We start from the raw sequence: 19,410 nt of genomic DNA, 5'->3' as shown, positions 1-19,410 counted from the left end.
TGTATCACGCGTCATGGTGTCTGGTTACGCACATGCGCGCGCATAAACTGTATTGATGATGGCTGAGGGCTGTTTGGCGATCAATCAAGTTGTGAGCTGACCTTCCTCCATCATCATCATCATGGTGGTTCCTGAAGAAGAGCTGAGTCAGTCAGAATGTTTGAGTCCATGATGGAGGTCTTGTGGGCAGCGGGTGGGGGGGTGAGGAAGAGGAAGAGAGGAGGGGGAGGAGGAGGAGGAGGATGAAGAGAATGGGAAGCATCCGTCAGACTCTTACTGGTTTCTCTGGTGCGGTCGCATCACACTCGCTCGACGTCTTCAAAGGTAGGTCCCTGCCTCTCTGTTCGTGCCAAAGGTCAAAGGTCAAAAGGTGAGATGCCCTCTCCTCGCTCCTCCGGCAGGAAGCCATGACGGGCAGCCCGGAGAACATCCCGCTGGGAGAGTGCGCGCTGTCGCAGTCCCGGGACCAGCTGACGCCGCCCAGCCGCACGGACAGCACCGTGCTGACTCTGTCCCGCAGCGACTCGCTCTGGACGGCCGAGACGCCGCCGGGCCGCTGCCAAGTCTTCTGGTTCCCCATCCACTTCATGTCCACGGGCAGCGGCCTGCTGGTGTGCGGCGTCATCATCAGCGGCTTCTACTTCGCCGGCCACAGCAGGAAGGTGAGCAACTTCCTGGGCCCCGCCCTGCTCTCCATCGGCCTCATGGTGCTGGTGGTGGGCGTGGTCCTCATCCCTATCACCAAGGAGAACCGGAGACGCTCCGGCGTGAAGAAGCCGCTGGCTTACCACCGACAGCCCGCCTTCGACATCTGACCGCCGCCTCGACGCCAAGGAGGACTAGCACGGTCTGTAGTCTGTTCCGGGGTCAAGCTGTGGCCACAGTTTTTGGAGTGTGTGGTACAAGTGTAAGGAGAAGTGGAGCCAGCATCACGTGCTGCGCGCAGGAGCCCGCCGTCATGTTGCGTGAGGAATGTGAAATGTCAATAAATGCATGACATTTTACTGCAAACTTATTCCCAGCTCCTTCCTGCTCTGTCACTGCTAAGAATATAATGGCACATTTCCCCCACGCAGTCAAATCAATACGCTTATTTATGTAAATATTAAAATAATCATTGAATACATTTACATGTTGGTGTATATATATATAAATTAATTAATTAATTAAAATTAGAATTGAAATAAAAAATAAATAAATGTAAATAAGTAAATGTAAATAAATAAATGCAAATAAATAAATAAATAAAAATAAATAAATATATATCCATCCATTTTCTACTGTTTGTCCCTTTTGGGTCGCAGGTGGTGCTGGAGACTATCTCAGCTGCATTCGGGCGGATGTCGTGGTAGTACACCCTGGACAAGTCGCCACCTCATCGCAGGGCCAACACAGATACACAGACAATATATATATATATATATATATATATATATATATATATATGTATATATATATATATGTATATATATATAAAATGTGTTTTTCAAAAACATGCATCAAATAAAACTTAAGTTTGATTGAAAAAGTACAAAAATATTTTCACATGAATAAATTAAAACAATTCATAAAGTGGGCGGAGCTTCCAAATAAAGCCATAATTAGTGAGCAGGGTTAGGAAATAGTCAAATCGAATACCCTTATTCATACGTTAATTAAATTAATCATTGGATACATTCATTTTTAGTATATACATTAATTAAGTGGGTTATATTTGATAAACTAATCTAAATAATGAAATGTATATTCCAAAAACAAGCATCAAAATAAATTCCGGTTTGATTTAAAAAGGTATAAGAATCGTTTTACATGAATAAACTTTTTTTTTTTTTAAATCATAAAGTGGGCGGGGCTTCAAAATAAAGCCATAATTAGTGAACAGTTAGCAAACAGTTGTACTCGGATCAAATGCGCGTATTTAAGTGTTAATTCATTAATTAGTTAATACTTTTAAAAGTTAGTTATAAAGTAATTAAATTGTTGTTGTTTTTTTAAACTAATTTAGATAATAAAAGGTATTTTCCAAAAACATGCATCAAATTGAATTCAAGTTTGATTTAAAAAGTATAAAATAAAAAAATAAAAAAAGTCGTTAAGTGGGTGGGGATTCCAAATAAGACCATAACTAGTGAGCAGAGTTAGTAAATATTTGTACTGAGATCAAATAAATGTATTTATGTGTAAATTAATAACTGAAAATTTTATTTATAAAACTAATTAAATATAAACTATGTATATTGTTATATATTATCAAATATATTCATATTTTACTTATTAACTTAAATAATACAATTTAATTTCCAAAAACATGCATTAAAACAAAATCAAGTTGGATTAAAAAATAATAAAATAGCTTCACATGAATTAATTTAAAAATCCATACAGGGGACGGGGACTCCAAATAAAGCCATGATTAGTGAGCAGAGTTAATAAATAGTTGTACTCAAATCCAATATACGCTTATTTATGTGTTAATCAATTAATATATTTAAATGTTAGTTAATAAATAAATTAAATTATTTCTTTAAACTGATTTCAAATAACATTTTAGTACAAAAGTACTTGGTACAAAACATCCATCCATCCATCCATTTTCTACCGCTGGAGCCTATCACAGCTGCATTCGGGCGGAAGGCGGGATACACCCGGACAAGTCGCAAAACATGCATCAAATTAAATATAAGTTTGATTAAAAAAGAATAAAAATCGTTACAAAACATGCATCAAATTAAATTTAAGTTTGATTAAAAAAGAATAAAAAATCTTTATAAAACATGCATCAAATTAAATTTAAGTTTGATTAAAAAATAATAAAAATCGTTACAAAACATGCATCAAATTAAATTTAAGTTTGATTAAAAAACAATAAAAATCGTTACAAAATATGCATCAAATAAAATGTAAGTTTGATTAAAAAGGAATAAAACTCGTTACAAAACACGCATCAAATTAAATTTAAGTTTGATTAAAAAAGAATAAAAATCGTTACAAAACATGCATCAAATTAAATTTAAGTTTGATTAAAAAGGAATAAAAATCGTTACAAAACACGCATCAAATTAAATTTAAGTTTGATTAAAAAAGAATAAAAATCGTTACAAAACATGCATCAAATTAAATTTAAGTTTGATTAAAAAGGAATAAAACTCGTTACAAAACACGCATCAAATTAAATTTAAGTTTGATTAAAAAAGAATAAAAATCGTTACAAAACATGCATCAAATTAAATTTAAGTTTGATTAAAAAAGAATAAAAATCGTTAAAAAATAAAAATCATAAAGTGGGCGGGGCTTCCAAATAAAGCCATAATGATGCCTGAGTAAAACAAAAGCATAAAATGTTAACTTTGCTAACGTGATGTCACTTCCTGCCTCTACTCTTCTTCTGCGCTACGAAAAGAAAAGTCCACCCAAAGACTTGTCCTACGCCAGCAGGGTTCCACTTCTTGTGTGCATGAGTGAGTACGTTTATAACGCTCGTTGTTCTACACTGTACTAAATAAATGCGTGTTATTAAAACGATCAATAAATCTGATATTATTTACACTAGTTGACTTTTATGACGGCAGAGCGTGTGCCTCACAATACGAATGTCATGGGTTCGAGTCCCTTGCTAGGGGTCTTTCTGGTTTGCGTCACCCTCCCCGTCTCCGGTTACCCACTTCCGGAACACACCTTGTTTGTCTGGTGGGCGTGGCCAGGCTGCAGGTGAGCCGCGCCGAGCATCCTCCGTTACTCCGGCGCAAGTGTTCCAGCATGGACGCAGTCAGGGTCTTCCTGGGCAACTGCGCACCCCTCTTCTTCGCCGGCCTGGCCTGTGACGTCATCGGGCTGGTCATCCTCCTGGTGGGCGTGTTCGGCGACGTGCGCGCGGACGGCCGCTTCTACGGCGACTTCCTGATTTTCAGCGGCGCGCTCGTCATCTTCCTCAGCCTGGCCTTCTGGGTCATGTGGTACGCGGGCAACGTCAGGCCCGCCGCCGAGCCGCGGAGGAAGCGCAGCGGCCTGGCGCGCCTGGTCAGGAAGATCTCCGAGAGGATCACGCGCGACATGGCCGCCGCGGCGTGCGTCAAGCGCGCGGACGACGACGGCGTCGACGCCGGGGTCGCGACCCCCACCGACCCCCACCCGGCCGGCAAAGTCACGTGGGGCAAGTCCACGGCCTACGACAATGCCGCTTATGAAGATTATAAGCGTTATGACGGCTATGACCGCGAGGACCGCAAGGAGGAAGAACGACGGTGACGTCATTGAATCAATATTTTAACTCCGCGTCACGTGATTACTTCCTGTTTCAAATGGTCGTCATTTATCAACACGTGTCCTAACCATTCACGCCAAGGACTAAGTTAAAGATGATATTTATTGTGTCAAATATTTCTACTACTAATGTTTATTTGAATAAATATTCCTCGTCAGCGAACACGTTTTCTGAAGGGGAGACGAAACAAAACATGTCTGAAATATTGATTCTGTCGTTTTAAATAAATGCTGAGTCATATTTGCGCTTTGCTTCCGCGTCACGTGACACCGACTTTACCGGTTTGACTGTTGACTCGACAAACACAATGTTCACACTGCACACACACTTTGGCACTGTCACACACTTTGCTACACTGCTGTACAAAGTAACACGTTTACACATCAACACAATACTGTCACACACACTGCTATACAACATAACACTGTAACACACTTTTACACATCAACACAATACTGTCACACACACTGCTATACAACATAAGACTGTAACACACTTTTACACATCAACACAATACTGTCACACACACTGCTATACAATATAACACTGTAACACACTTTTACACATCAACACAATACTGTCCCACACACTGCTATACAACATAACACTGTAACACACTTTTACACAACAACACAATACTGTCACACACACTGCTATACAACATAACACTGTAACACACTTTTATACATCAACACAATACTGTCACACACACTGCTATACAACAAAACACTGTAACACACTTTTACACATCAACACAGTACTGTCACACACACACTGCTATAGAACATAACACTGTAACACACTTTTACACATCAACACAATACTGTCACACACACTGCTATACAACATAACAATATAACACACTTTTACACAACACAATACTGTCACACACACTGCTATACTACATAACACTGTAACACACTTTTACACATCAACACAGTACTGTCACACACTGCTATACAACATAACAATATAACACACTTTTACACATCAACACAATACTGTCACACACACTGCTATACTACATAACACTGTAACACACTTTTACACATCAACACAATACTGTCACACACACTGCTATACAACATAACACTGTAACACACTTTTACACATCAACACAATACTGTCACACACTGCTATACAACATAACACTGTAACACACTTTTGCACATCAACACAATACTGTCACACACACTGCTATACAACATAACAATATAACACACTTTTACACATCAACACAATACTGTCACACACACTGCTATACTACATAACACTGTAACACACTTTTACACATCAACACAATACTGTCACACACACTGCTATACAACATAACACTGTAACACACTTTTACACATCAACACAGTACTGTCACACACTGCTATACAACATAACAATATAACACACTTTTACACATCAACACAATACTGTCACACACACTGCTATACTACATAACACTGTAACACACTTTTACACATCAACACAATACTGTCACACACACTGCTATACAACATAACACTGTAACACACTTTTACACATCAACACAATACTGTCACACACTGCTATACAACATAACACTGTAACACACTTTTACACATCAACACAATACTGTCACACACACTGCTATACAACATAACACTGTAACACACATTTACACATCAACACAATCAATACTGTCACACACACACTGCTATACAACATTACACTGTAACACACTTTTACACATCAACACAATACTGTCATTCACCATGAATTGATTAACGTGGACCCCGACTTAAACAAGTTAAGAAACGTATTGGGGTGTTACCATTTAGTGGTCAATTGTACAGAATATGTACTGTACTGTGCAATCTACTAATAAAAGTTTCAATCAATCAATCAATGGAATGACACACAACAACACTAAGACACAAAAAAAACACAATAACTCACAGATTAACAGACGGTATGACACAACGCTAAGACACAAAAAAACACAATAATTTACATAATAACAGACGGAATGACACACAACAACACTAAGACACAAAAAAACACAATAACTTGCATAATAACCCAGACGGAATGACACACAACGACAACACTAAGACACAAAAACACAGACAATAACAGAGATGGAATGACACACAACAACACTAAGACACAAAAACACAATATCACACACGGAATGACACACAACAATGCTAAGACACAATAACACACAGACTAAGACACACGGAATGACAAAAAAATAACACTAAAACACAATAACACACAAAAACACACCGAATGACACACAATAACACACAGAATGACACACAATAACAAACAATGACACAACAACACACATGGAAAGACACACAATAACACACACAATAACAGACAAAATGACACACAACAACAATAAGACATAAAAACACACAATAACACACACAATAACACTGAGACACAAAATCAAACACAATAACACACATGATAACAGACAAAATGACACACAACACTAAGACACAAAAACACCCAATAACAGACGGAATGACACACAATAACACTAAGACGCAAAAAAAAAAAACTTATGATACGTAACAACACTAACACACAAAAAAAAGCACACACAATATCACAGACGGAATGGCACACAACGACACTAAGACACAAAACCACACACAATAACACGGACAGAATGACACACAACAACACTAAGACACAAAAGCACACAATATCACAGACGGAATGACACACAACAACACTAAGACACAAAAAACACACAATATCACAGACGGAATAACAGACAACAATGCTAAAACACAAAAACACACACAATAACACAGATGAAATGACACAACAACAGTAAGACACAAAAAACACAATAACTCACACGATAGCACAAACGGAAGGACACAACAACTCTAAGACAAAAAAAACACAATAACTCACATAATAACAGATTGGAATGACACACAACAACACTAAGACACAAAAAAACACAATAACTTACATAATAACACAGACGGAATGACACACAACAACACTAAGACACAAAAAAACACAATAACTTACATAATAACACGGACGAAATGACACACAACAACACTAAGACACAAAAATACAATAACTCACAGATTAACAGACGGTATGACACAACAATGCTAAGGCACAATAACACAATAAAACAGATGAAATGACACAAAAAAACAGTAAGACTCAAAAACACACAATAACTTACGTAATAACGCAGACGGAATGACACACAACAACACTAAGACACAAAACAACACAACAACTTACATAATAACACAGACGGAATGACACTAAGACACAAAAACACACACAATAACACAGACGGAATGACACACAACAACACTAAAACACAAAAAAACACAATAACTCACAGATTAACAGACGTAAGACACAACAACGCTAAGGCACAAAAACACAATAAAACAGATGAAATGACACAAAACAACAGTAAGACACAAAAACACACAATAACTTACATAATAACGCAGACGGAATGACACACAACAACATTAAGACACAAAAAAACACAATAACTTACATAATAAAACAGACAGAATGACGCACAACGTCACTAAGACACAAAAACACACACAATAACACAGGCGGAATGACACACAACACAAAAACACACAATATCACAGACGGAATGACACACAACAACAGTAAGACACAAAAAACACAATAACTCACACCATACCACAAACGGAAGGACACACAACAACTGTAAGACACAAAAAAACAATAACTTACATAATAACAGAGACGGAATGACACAACGACAACACTAAGACACAAAAGTACACACAATAAAAGAGACGGAATGACACACAACAATGCTGAAACACAAAAAAACACAATAACTCACAGATTAACAGACGGAATGACACACAACAATGCTAAAACATAAAAAAACGCAATAACTCACAGATTAACAGACGGAATGACACACAACAATGCTAAACACAAAAAAACACAATAACTCACAGATTAACAGACGGAATGACACACAACAATGCTAAAGCACAAAAACACACACAATAAAACAGATGAAATGACACAAAACAACAGTAAGACACAAAAACACATAATAATTTACATAATAACACAGACGGATTGACACACAACAACACTAAGACACAAAAAAACACAACAACTTACATAATAACACAGACAGAATGACACAACGACACTAAGACACAAAAACACACACAATAACAGATGGAATGACACACAACAACACTAAGACACACAAACACAATAACTCACAGATTAACAGACGGTATGACACAATAATGCTAAGGCACAATAACACAATAAAACAGATGAAATGACACAAAACAACAGTAAGACTCAAAAACACACAATAACTTACATAATAGCGCAGACGGAATGACACACAACAACACCAAGACACAAAAAAACACAACAACTTACATAATAACACAGACGGAATGACACTAAGACACAGAAACACACACAACACAGATGGAATGACACACAACAACACTAAGACACAAAAACACACACAATATCACAGACAGAATGACACACAACAATGCTAAGACACAAAAACACACACAATAACACAGATGAAATGACACACAACAACAATAAAACACAAAAAACACAATAACTCACACAATAGCACAAACGGAAGGACACACAACAACTGTAAGACACACAAAAAAACACAATAACTTACATAATAACAGAGACGGAATGACCCAACGACAACACTAAAACACAAAAACACACACAATAACAGAGACGGAATGACACACAACAATGCTAAACACTAAAAAATACAATAACTCACAGATTAACAGACGGAATGATACACAACAATGCTAAAACACAAAAAAACATAATAACTCACAGATTAACAGACGGAATGATACACAACAATGCTAAAACACAAAAAAACACAATAACTCACAGATTAACAGACGGAATGACACACAACAATGCTAAAACACAAAAAAACAATAATTTACAGATTAACAGACGGAATGACACAACGACAACACTAAAACACAAAAACACACACAATAAAAGAGACGGAATGACACACAACAATGCTGAAACACAAAAAAACACAATAACTCACAGTTTAACAGACGGAATGACACACAACAATGCTAAAACACAAAAAAACGCAATAACTCAGATTAACAGACGGAATGACACACAACAATGCTAAAACACAAAAAACCATAATAACTCACAGATTAACAGACGGAATGATACACAACAATGCTAAAACACAAAAAAACATAATAACTCACAGATTAACAGACGGAATGATACACAACAATGCTAAAACACAAAAAAACACAATAACTCACAGATTAACAGACGGAATGACACACAACAATGCTAAAACACAAAAAAACAATAATTTACAGATTAACAGACGGAATGACACAACGACAACACTAAGACACAAAAACACACACAATAAAAGAGACGGAATGACACACAACAATGCTGAAACACAAAAAAACACAATAACTCACAGTTTAACAGACGGAATGACACACAACAATGCTAAAACACAAAAAAACGCAATAACTCACAGATTAACAGACGGAATGACACACAACAATGCTAAAACACAAAAAAACATAACAACTCACAGATTAACAGACGGAATGATACACAACAATGCTAAAACACAAAAAAACATAATAACTCACAGATTAACAGACGGAATGATACACAACAATGCTAAAACACAAAAAAACACAATAACTCACAGATTAACAGACGGAATGACACACAACAATGCTAAAACACAAAAAAACAATAATTTACAGATTAACAGACGGAATGACACAACGACAACACTAAAACACAAAAACACACACAATAAAAGAGACGGAATGACACACAACAATGCTGAAACACAAAAAAACACAATAACTCACAGTTTAACAGACGGAATGACACACAACAATGCTAAAACACAAAAAAACGCAATAACTCAGATTAACAGACGGAATGACACACAACAATGCTAAAACACAAAAAACCATAATAACTCACAGATTAACAGACGGAATGATACACAACAATGCTAAAACACAAAAAAACATAATAACTCACAGATTAACAGACGGAATGATACACAACAATGCTAAAACACAAAAAAACACAATAACTCACAGATTAACAGACGGAATGACACACAACAATGCTAAAACACAAAAAAACAATAATTTACAGATTAACAGACGGAATGACACAACGACAACACTAAGACACAAAAACACACACAATAAAAGAGACGGAATGACACACAACAATGCTGAAACACAAAAAAACACAATAACTCACAGTTTAACAGACGGAATGACACACAACAATGCTAAAACACAAAAAAACGCAATAACTCACAGATTAACAGACGGAATGACACACAACAATGCTAAAACACAAAAAAACATAACAACTCACAGATTAACAGACGGAATGATACACAACAATGCTAAAACACAAAAAAACATAATAACTCACAGATTAACAGACGGAATGATACACAACAATGCTAAAACACAAAAAAACACAATAACTCACAGATTAACAGACGGAATGACACACAACAATGCTAAAACACAAAAAAACAATAATTTACAGATTAACAGACGGAATGACACAACGACAACACTAAAACACAAAAACACACACAATAAAAGAGACGGAATGACACACAACAATGCTGAAACACAAAAAAACACAATAACTCACAGTTTAACAGACGGAATGACACACAACAATGCTAAAACACAAAAAAACGCAATAACTCAGATTAACAGACGGAATGACACACAACAATGCTAAAACACAAAAAACCATAATAACTCACAGATTAACAGACGGAATGATACACAACAATGCTAAAACACAAAAAAACATAATAACTCACAGATTAACAGACGGAATGATACACAACAATGCTAAAACACAAAAAAACACAATAACTCACAGATTAACAGACGGAATGACACACAACAATGCTAAAACACAAAAAAACAATAATTTACAGATTAACAGACGGAATGACACAACGACAACACTAAGACACAAAAACACACACAATAAAAGAGACGGAATGACACACAACAATGCTGAAACACAAAAAAACACAATAACTCACAGTTTAACAGACGGAATGACACACAACAATGCTAAAACACAAAAAAACGCAATAACTCACATATTAACAGACCAATGACACACAACAATGCTAAGGCACAAAAACACACACAATAAAACAGATGAAATGACACAAAACAACAGCAAGACACAACAAAACACAATAGGGCAAGGCAACACCCAGTCGTGTTGACGTATCGGGGACACACACTTTGTGTCACTAGGGCTGGGTAACACACTGTTGTGTTGATGCGTCGGGGACACACACCTTTTGTGTTGTTGGGGGGGTCAGGCAGCATGGCGATGGGTCAAAGGTCACTGTAGGTGTCCCTGCTGATTGCCTGACGGCTGGCCAAAGTGCTGACGTCAGCAGTCGTGAGGATGAGGAATGAGGACCGACTAGTCGTCACAACCAGTCGGGTCACATTGTGAGAGAGCAGCATCATTGCGTGCTGGGCTGTGAGAGAGCAGCCAGCATCAGGCGTCGTCAGAGTCAAGTCGCCATGGCCGCCGACCCCAACAGATGCACCGTCCTCTTCCTGTCTCTGGCCGTGCTCCTGGACGTCGTGGGCCTGCTCCTCTTCCTCGTCGGCATCTTCTCCTCGCTCAGCTTCTACGACTTCTTCGTGCTGTCGGGGCCTCTGCTGATCTTCCTCAGCCTCTTCCTGTGGATCTTCTGGTACATGGGCAGCCTGGTGGTCCCCGAGGAGGAGCTGGACCTGCCCAGACCCGACATCCTGTGACCCGGCAGGAAGACCGGGCTGGTCCGCGCGGCGAGGAGGCCGACGTCCCGCGGTTCCACCGCCGGGCCTGCGGGGACTCGGGAGCCGAAGCAGGAAAGGCGGAGGACCCAGACAATATTTTCTTACGGTTTTGATGGATCATGGTGTACGTGACTGCGATGAAGACTGAAACCTGCCCTCACAGACTCTCGCCTGGTTTGTCAGCGCTCGTCAAACAGGCGGCACAGGTTCTTTTTACACAACCCTGCTTTCTGTTCCGCCCATACAGTAGGTCACCGACATGAGAGACGAGCGCGCTAGCCACCGAGCTAAAAGCCAAACTGGCCTCTGCGTTAGGGCTTTGAATCTTTGGGCGCCTAACGAGCCGATCCCTTCACGATTCCTCGAATGGTACTCGTGCTCCACCTAGTGGTACTTCAGAGAATCACTCAATGAAATATTCAAACACAGTGTTACTGTTCAAACTGTGTGTAATGTTGCAGTGGCCACAAAGATGAAATATACTTGTCAAATTAAACCTCTGCCTTGTTTTTAATGATTACTAGGGCCTACTACGCTACTTTTTTTTAAAATGTTGGTCGTTATGGTGGCACTTGGAGTTGTAGATCAACCTCAGTCTGTGGATGTAAAGTTATTTTTTAATATATGTCAGAACCATGTTTTTATGGCAAAACACAAAATATGCAATGTTTTCCCACAAAAAATGTGCAAAGTGGAATATTTGATGTGAAGTAATTGGAGCCTTAATAGGTCAACAAACTAATAACAACATTTATTTTAATTTATTGTAATTTTTTTCTGAGCTATGACGGTTTAAACATAAGTCAGCTAAAATTTGGGGATCCAAATAAATCATACATTATATTACTTGGATTTTATTTTACTTTTACTTTCACTCTCAACGCTTAAGTTTCGAGATCAACTGTCGATATAAAGTTAATTTGAAAAGATATTTTATGCCTTTTGTCAAAACCATGTTTTTGTTGTTGTTTTTCATCCATAAGTTTTTTTTAACATGTTTTTTGGGGGCCGGTGGGTAGGTCAAAACACAAAATATGCCATGTATAAGATTATTACAAAAAAAAATGTAAATATATATATTTTTGTTTGATGCACCTTTTATCCAAAAAAAACATAGTTTTTTTATACGGCAAACACACAAAATATAAAATATTTTCCCCAAACATATTTCAAAGTGGACTATTTGATGTGAAGTAATTGAAGCCTTGAATTAGTCAATAATTCATAACAATATTATGTACATTTTTTTCAATATTTTTGTCAAAACCATGATTCCCCCCCCACCCCCCAAAATGAAGTAATTGAAACCTTAAATAGGTCAATAATTCATAACAACGTTGATTTAATTCATTATTATGTTTTGAGCAATGACAGTTTACAAAAAAGCCCACTAAAATCTTGGGGATCCAAATGGGCCCCACTCATGAAATTATTAAAAATAAATCAAACGTTAAATACATTTTTAAATCCCTAGATCAACATCACATCTACCCGTCAGTCATAAGTTTTTTTAAATCTTTTTTCATGTTTTTTTGTTGTTTTATGCACCTTTTGTCAAAGAAAACATAGTTTTTATACAAAAAATGCCATATATACTTTTTTAAATAATTGTTATGTTTTATGCACCTGTTGTCAAATAAAACATAGTTTTTTATACGGCAAACACACAACATATGAAATATTTTCCCCTAAACATATTTCAAAGTGGAATATTTGATGTGAAGTAATTGGAACCTTGAATTAGTCAATAATTCATAACAATATTATGCAAAAAAAATTCAGTATTTTTGTCAAAACCTTGTTTTTGTGGGAGCAAAAACATAAAATATGCCATGATTTCTCCCCAAAAATGAAGTAATTGGAACCTTAAATGGGTCAATAATTCATAACAACGCTGATTTTGATTCATTATTATGTTTTGAGCAATGACAATTTACAAAAGAGCCCACTAAAATCTTGCGGTTGCAAAATGAAAATGTTAAAAATAACTAAACGATAAATTACACATTCTGATTGACAGTCAACAGTATAAATATATAGGTGACATTTGGTCACAGCAGCAGTTAAAGTGTCTTTAGTGATCAAAGGTGAAAAGTGTCTACAGTGATGGTTCACAGTTCGGGGGTGGTCATGGTAGCTGTCTTTTGTTCAAAAAGATAAAAGTAAAAAGTAAAACGGGGAGGGGGGTTGGGGTGTAGCTAGCATTCACAAGTTAGCATTCACAAGCCTGATGGCCTGTGGGTAGAAACTGTTTGTCAGTCTCGTAGTCCTGGATTTCAGGCTCCTGTATCGTCTGCCTGATGGTAGGAGGCTGAAGAGACTGTGCTGGGGGTGTGTACTGTCCTTTATGATGTTGTGTGCTCTCCTGGTGGCCCTGGTAGAGTACATGTTCTGTAGTGAGGGAAAGGCTGCTCCTGATATGTACTGAGCCGTTTTAATCACTCGCTGGAGTGCCTTCCTGTCCTTAGCAGTGCAGTTTCCATACCAGACCGTGATTGAGCTGGTAAGGACACTCTCAAACGTACTTCTATAGAAGTTGCTGAGAATTTTGGGTGGCATGCCAAATTTTCTCAGCCTTCTTAGGAAGTACAGTCGCTGCTGGGCTTTCTTTATTGTTTGTTGGGTGTTGTGATCCCAGATGAGGTCCTCGCTGATGTGGGTCCCGAGGAATTTAAAGGTTTTCACCCTGTCCACCTTTGTCCCCCCTATGTACAGAGGTGTGTAGTGTGGGTCAATAATCATCTCCTTGGTCTTGTCTGTGGTCAAGGAGAGATTATTATCCTGACACCAGGCCACCAGTTCCGCTACCTCCCTTTTGTACGCTGCCTCAGCTCCCCCGGTGATCAGTCCGACAACTGTAGTATTATCTGCAAACTGGATGATACTGGTGTTGTTCTGGAAGGCCACACAGTTGTGTGTGAAGAGGGTGTACAATAGGGGGCTCAGCACGCAGCCTTGGGGGGTCTCTGTGCTTAGAACCTTTGTGCCTGATGTCTAGTTGCCGATTCTGACTGACTGGGGCGGGTTTGTGAGAAAGTTCAGGACCCAGTCACAGAGAGTTGGTGTGAGACCAACAGTGAGGAGTTTAGCAGTGAGTTTTTGTGGGATGACCGTGTTAAAAGCAGAGCTGTAGTCAATGAATAATAGCCTGGCATAGGTGTCCTTGCCCTCTAAGTGGGTGAGGGTGGTGTAGATGACGGTGTTGACTGCATCCTCAGTGGAGCGGTTCTGCCGGTAGGCAAACTGTAGAGGGTCCAGTGTGTCTGGGATGGTCTTCTTGATGTGTGACATGACTATCCTCTCGAAGCACTTCATCACTATTGGGGTGAGTGCAACAGGGCAATAGTCATTCAGACAGGTCACAGTGTTTTTCTTTGGCAGGGGCACAATGGTGGTGGTCTTGAAGCAGGTGGGCACAACAGCTTGTGCTAGTGACAAGTTGTATATGTCAGCAAGTACGTCAGCCAGCTCTGATAAACACACCCTGAGGGCCTGGCCAGGGATGTTGTCTGGGCCGGCTGCCTTCCGTGGGTTTGTTCTCCTCAGAACTGTACGTACCTCTGCTGTTGTCACAGTGAGTGGTGGGTCCTGCGTGCACTCCGTGGTCAGAACCCTTCTCTGTTGGTTGATGTTGAGGACCTCGAAGAGGGCGTAGAACTCATTCAGCTCATCTGGCAGTGAGCGTTGGCTGTTTGTGACCCCCCTGCTCCCCTGCTTGTAGTCAATGATGTGTTGCAGGCCTTGCCACATGCGCCGGGAATCTGCGGTGGAGTAGAATCCCTCCAGCTTTTGTCTGTATTGTCCCTTGTGACCTCGGACTATGTTAAGGTAACGTGTGGAGTTCCCCAGGGTTTGGTTCTTGGCCCTGCACTCTTCAGCATCTATATGCTGCCGCTAGGTGACATCATACGCAAATACGGCTTTCACTATTATGCTGATGACACCCAACTCTACATGCCCCTAAAGCTGACCAACACGCCGGATTGTAGTCAGCTGGAGGTGTGTCTTAATTAAATTAAACAATGGATGTCCGCTAACTTCTTGCAACTCAACGCTAAGAAAAAGGAAATGCTGATTATCGGTCCTGCTAAACACCGACACCTATTTAATAATACCACCTTAACATTTGACAACCAAACAATTACACAGGGCGACTCGGTAAAGAATCTGGGTATTATCTTCGACCCAACTCTCTCGTTTGAGTCACACATCAAGAGTGTTACTAAAACGGCCTTCTTTCATCTTTGTAATATCGCTAAAATTCGTTCCATTTTGTCCACTAGCGTCGCTGAGATCATTATTCATGCGTTCGTTACGTCTCGTCTTGATTACTGTAATGTATTATTTTCGGGTCTCCCTATGTCTAGCATTAAAAGATTACAGTTGGTACAAAATGCGGCTGCTAGACTTTTGACAAGAACAAGAAAGTTTGATCATATACTGGCTCACCTGCACTGGCTTCCTGTGTACTTAAGATGTGACTTTAAGGTTTTACTACTTACGTATAAAATACTACACGGTCTAGCTCCATCCTATCTTGCTGATTGTATTGTGCCATATGTCCCGGCAAGAAATCTGCGTTCAAAGAACTCCGCCTTATTAGTGATTCCCGGAGCCCAAAAAAAGTCTGCGGGCTATAGAGCGTTTTCTATTCGAGCTCCAGTACTATGGAATGCCCTCCCGGTAACAGTTAGAGATGCTACCTCAGTAGAAGCATTTAAGTCCCATCTTAAAACTCATTTGTATACTCTAGCCTTTAAATAGACCCCCTTTTAGACCAGTTGATCTACCGTTTCTTTTCTTTTCTGCTCTGCCACCCTCTCCCTCGTGGAGGGGAGGGGGCACAGGTTCGGTGGCCATGGATGAAGTGCTGGCTGTCTAGAGTCGGGACCCGGGGTGGACCGCTCACCTGTGTATCGGTTGGGGACATCTCTGCACTGCTGACCTGTGTCCGCTCGGGATGGTCCCCTGCTGGCCCCACTATGGACTGGACTCTCACTATTATGTTAGATCCAATATGGACTGGACTTTCACAATATTATGCTCGATCCACTTGACGTCCATTGCACCAGTCCTCTCCAAGGTTTCTCATTATCATCCCACTGGGTTGAGTTTTTCCTTGTCCTGGTGTGGTATCTGAACCGAGGATGTTGTTGTGGCATGTGCAGCCCTTTGAGAAACTTGTGATTTAGGGCTATATAAATAAACATTGATTGATTGATTGATTGAAGTAATTGGAGCCTTGAATGAGTCAATAATTCATAACAACATTGATTTTGATTCATTATTATATTTTTGAGCAACAACAGTTTAAAGAAGGAAAAAAAACAGCCTGCACGGCAGCTTAGTGTTATGAGAGTGGCAACTTTATATTGTTACATTTCACCTGGTTGCTCTTTTATTTCACTTTTTTCATGTAGAATTTGCAGTGCGCCATAAAAATGTAGCTGCGGCCTGCAAATGGCCCATGGGCCGCACTTTGGACACCACTGTCTTACCACTTCCGAAGCTTCATTTCATTAAATTGTTCATTGTACACTATATTAAAAACACACAGTAGAACTTTTAAGATAGACTATCCATAACGTGACCACCTTATGTCCTAATATTTGTGTGTCCACGTCCATTTCCTGGTTGTGAGTCTCCTAAACGTCCACACGTTGCTTTTGAGAGGACATTTAGGGACGTTTTGTTTGCATCCAGAGAGGACAAGAAGACAAATCCTCCTCCCAAACACGGCCCCGTTCTTGGCAGCAGAAATCAGCACTCAAGGCGCCATTAGTCCTCTTGTGGCGAGCGTTATTAATGGCGTCCATTTGCTTCCTGGCCCTTGGAGAGGAAGTAGAAGAGAGGCGTAATGGAGCTTTCTGCAAAGAGATGCAAACTACCGCTCGCTCAGCTTTCCCCCGAGGGATGCCTCCACCTCCTCCTCCGCCTGCGCCTCCTCCTCTGATGTTTGTTTGGCTGAACGGCGCCCGTGGTTCATGTCTTCCTCGTGTTTCACTCATCCTCTCATCATCATGGCGTGGGTCCTGATTGCTTGATAGTTGCCGCCTTTCCAGAGGTCCTGAGTGTAAAGACAAGAGCGACACGTCAGACATAAAAAAAACATGCAGACAATATCATCTAACCGCATCTTTATTGTTGGCTTTTAAGGTGGCGCCGCCAGCGGGGTAAAAGGTCACGGCTGTTGACTGTTGGCTGCAGCCCCGCCCTTTACGTCAGACTGCATGTCTTATTGTTGAATGTCAAAGCAGGAAAATGCTTTCAAAGAGTAATATTCTCCTGTAACATATCATTTCTAATGACTCATGATGCTTCTACACTCTAATCAGGTCCCTGATAAAGACACTGGTTATCCCTTTTAAATGGAGGGTCTTTAATATGCAAGCTTTTATTTGCGTTTGAAAACATGTATGTTTTAAAATGTCAGTGTGTAAAAATTCAGTATAAATAAATGTGAAATTCAGTGTAAAAATATTTGTAAACCTTGGTTATTTAAGACTGAAACAATTCATCCTGTCTAAGGACCAGCCAATCAGGTGCTTCAATCTCCATTAAGTAAGTGAGTCCTTAGTTTTTAAGCAGCAAATATGTCTGCACTGAATTTTTTTTTTTTTACACAGAATTTTTACACACTGAATTTTTTTACACAGTGAATTATTTTACTTTTTTTTTTACACAGAATTTTTATAAACATATTTTTTTTTACAAATATTTTGTACAGACCGATTTTATTACACTAAATTTTATACAATGAATTTTTTTACACTGATTTATTTTACAACTATTTTTTATACACTGATTTTTAAACATTGATTTTTTTTAACTAAATGTTTCCACTATTTTTTTACAGTGAATTTTTACACACTGATTTTTACATTGAATTTCTATGAACTGGAATTTGTACACTGAATTGTATACACTTATCTTTTATACTTATTTTTTTACACACTGAATTTTTTTTACACAAAATATTCATGCACTACATTTTTTTTACACAGATTTTGTACACACTGACTTTTTTACACTAAATGTTATAGAATTATTTTTTTTACAATTATTTTTATACACTGTATTTTGGCACACTGAGTTTTACACATTGATTTTTTTTTTAAACTGATTGTTTGTACAGTTTCTTTTACAGTGAATTTTTATACACAAATTTTTACATTAAGTTTTTATCAACTTAGTTTTTTACACTGAATTTCTATGAACTGAAATGTTTACACTGAT

The 19,410-nt window shown here is 38.8% G+C and overlaps 2 protein-coding genes across 2 annotated transcripts; both read left to right on the top strand.

Annotated features, from left to right (window-relative positions):
* Positions 1-407: 407 nt before the first annotated feature.
* LOC133620582 (phosphoinositide-interacting protein-like) lies at positions 408-917 on the top strand. The gene has a single exon (XM_061982168.2). The coding sequence runs from the start codon at positions 408-410 to the stop codon at positions 813-815; it is 408 nt and encodes a 135-aa protein (XP_061838152.1). The 3' UTR covers positions 816-917.
* A 2,488-nt stretch (positions 918-3,405) lies between these two features.
* On the top strand, positions 3,406-5,128 carry LOC133620192 (transmembrane protein 238-like). Its single transcript, XM_061981470.2, has 2 exons — positions 3,406-3,458; positions 3,570-5,128. The coding sequence occupies exon 2, from the start codon at positions 3,757-3,759 to the stop codon at positions 4,243-4,245; it is 489 nt and encodes a 162-aa protein (XP_061837454.1). The 5' UTR covers positions 3,406-3,458; positions 3,570-3,756; the 3' UTR covers positions 4,246-5,128.
* Positions 5,129-19,410: the final 14,282 nt, after the last annotated feature.

Source organism: Nerophis lumbriciformis, linkage group LG24, assembly GCF_033978685.3.
Source record: "Nerophis lumbriciformis linkage group LG24, RoL_Nlum_v2.1, whole genome shotgun sequence".
In the NCBI taxonomy this organism is placed as follows: Eukaryota; Metazoa; Chordata; class Actinopteri; order Syngnathiformes; family Syngnathidae; genus Nerophis; species Nerophis lumbriciformis.
The sequence above is the reverse complement of the archived record's forward strand: the minus strand, read 5'-3'. Positions and strand labels throughout refer to the sequence as shown.

Bases quoted from the DNA above. Each gene is read 5' to 3' on its own strand.
- LOC133620582 (XM_061982168.2), top strand. From the start codon at position 408: ATGACGGGCAGCCCGGAGAACATCCCGCTGGGAGAGTGCGCGCTGTCG.
- LOC133620192 (XM_061981470.2), top strand. From the start codon at position 3,757: ATGGACGCAGTCAGGGTCTTCCTGGGCAACTGCGCACCCCTCTTCTTC.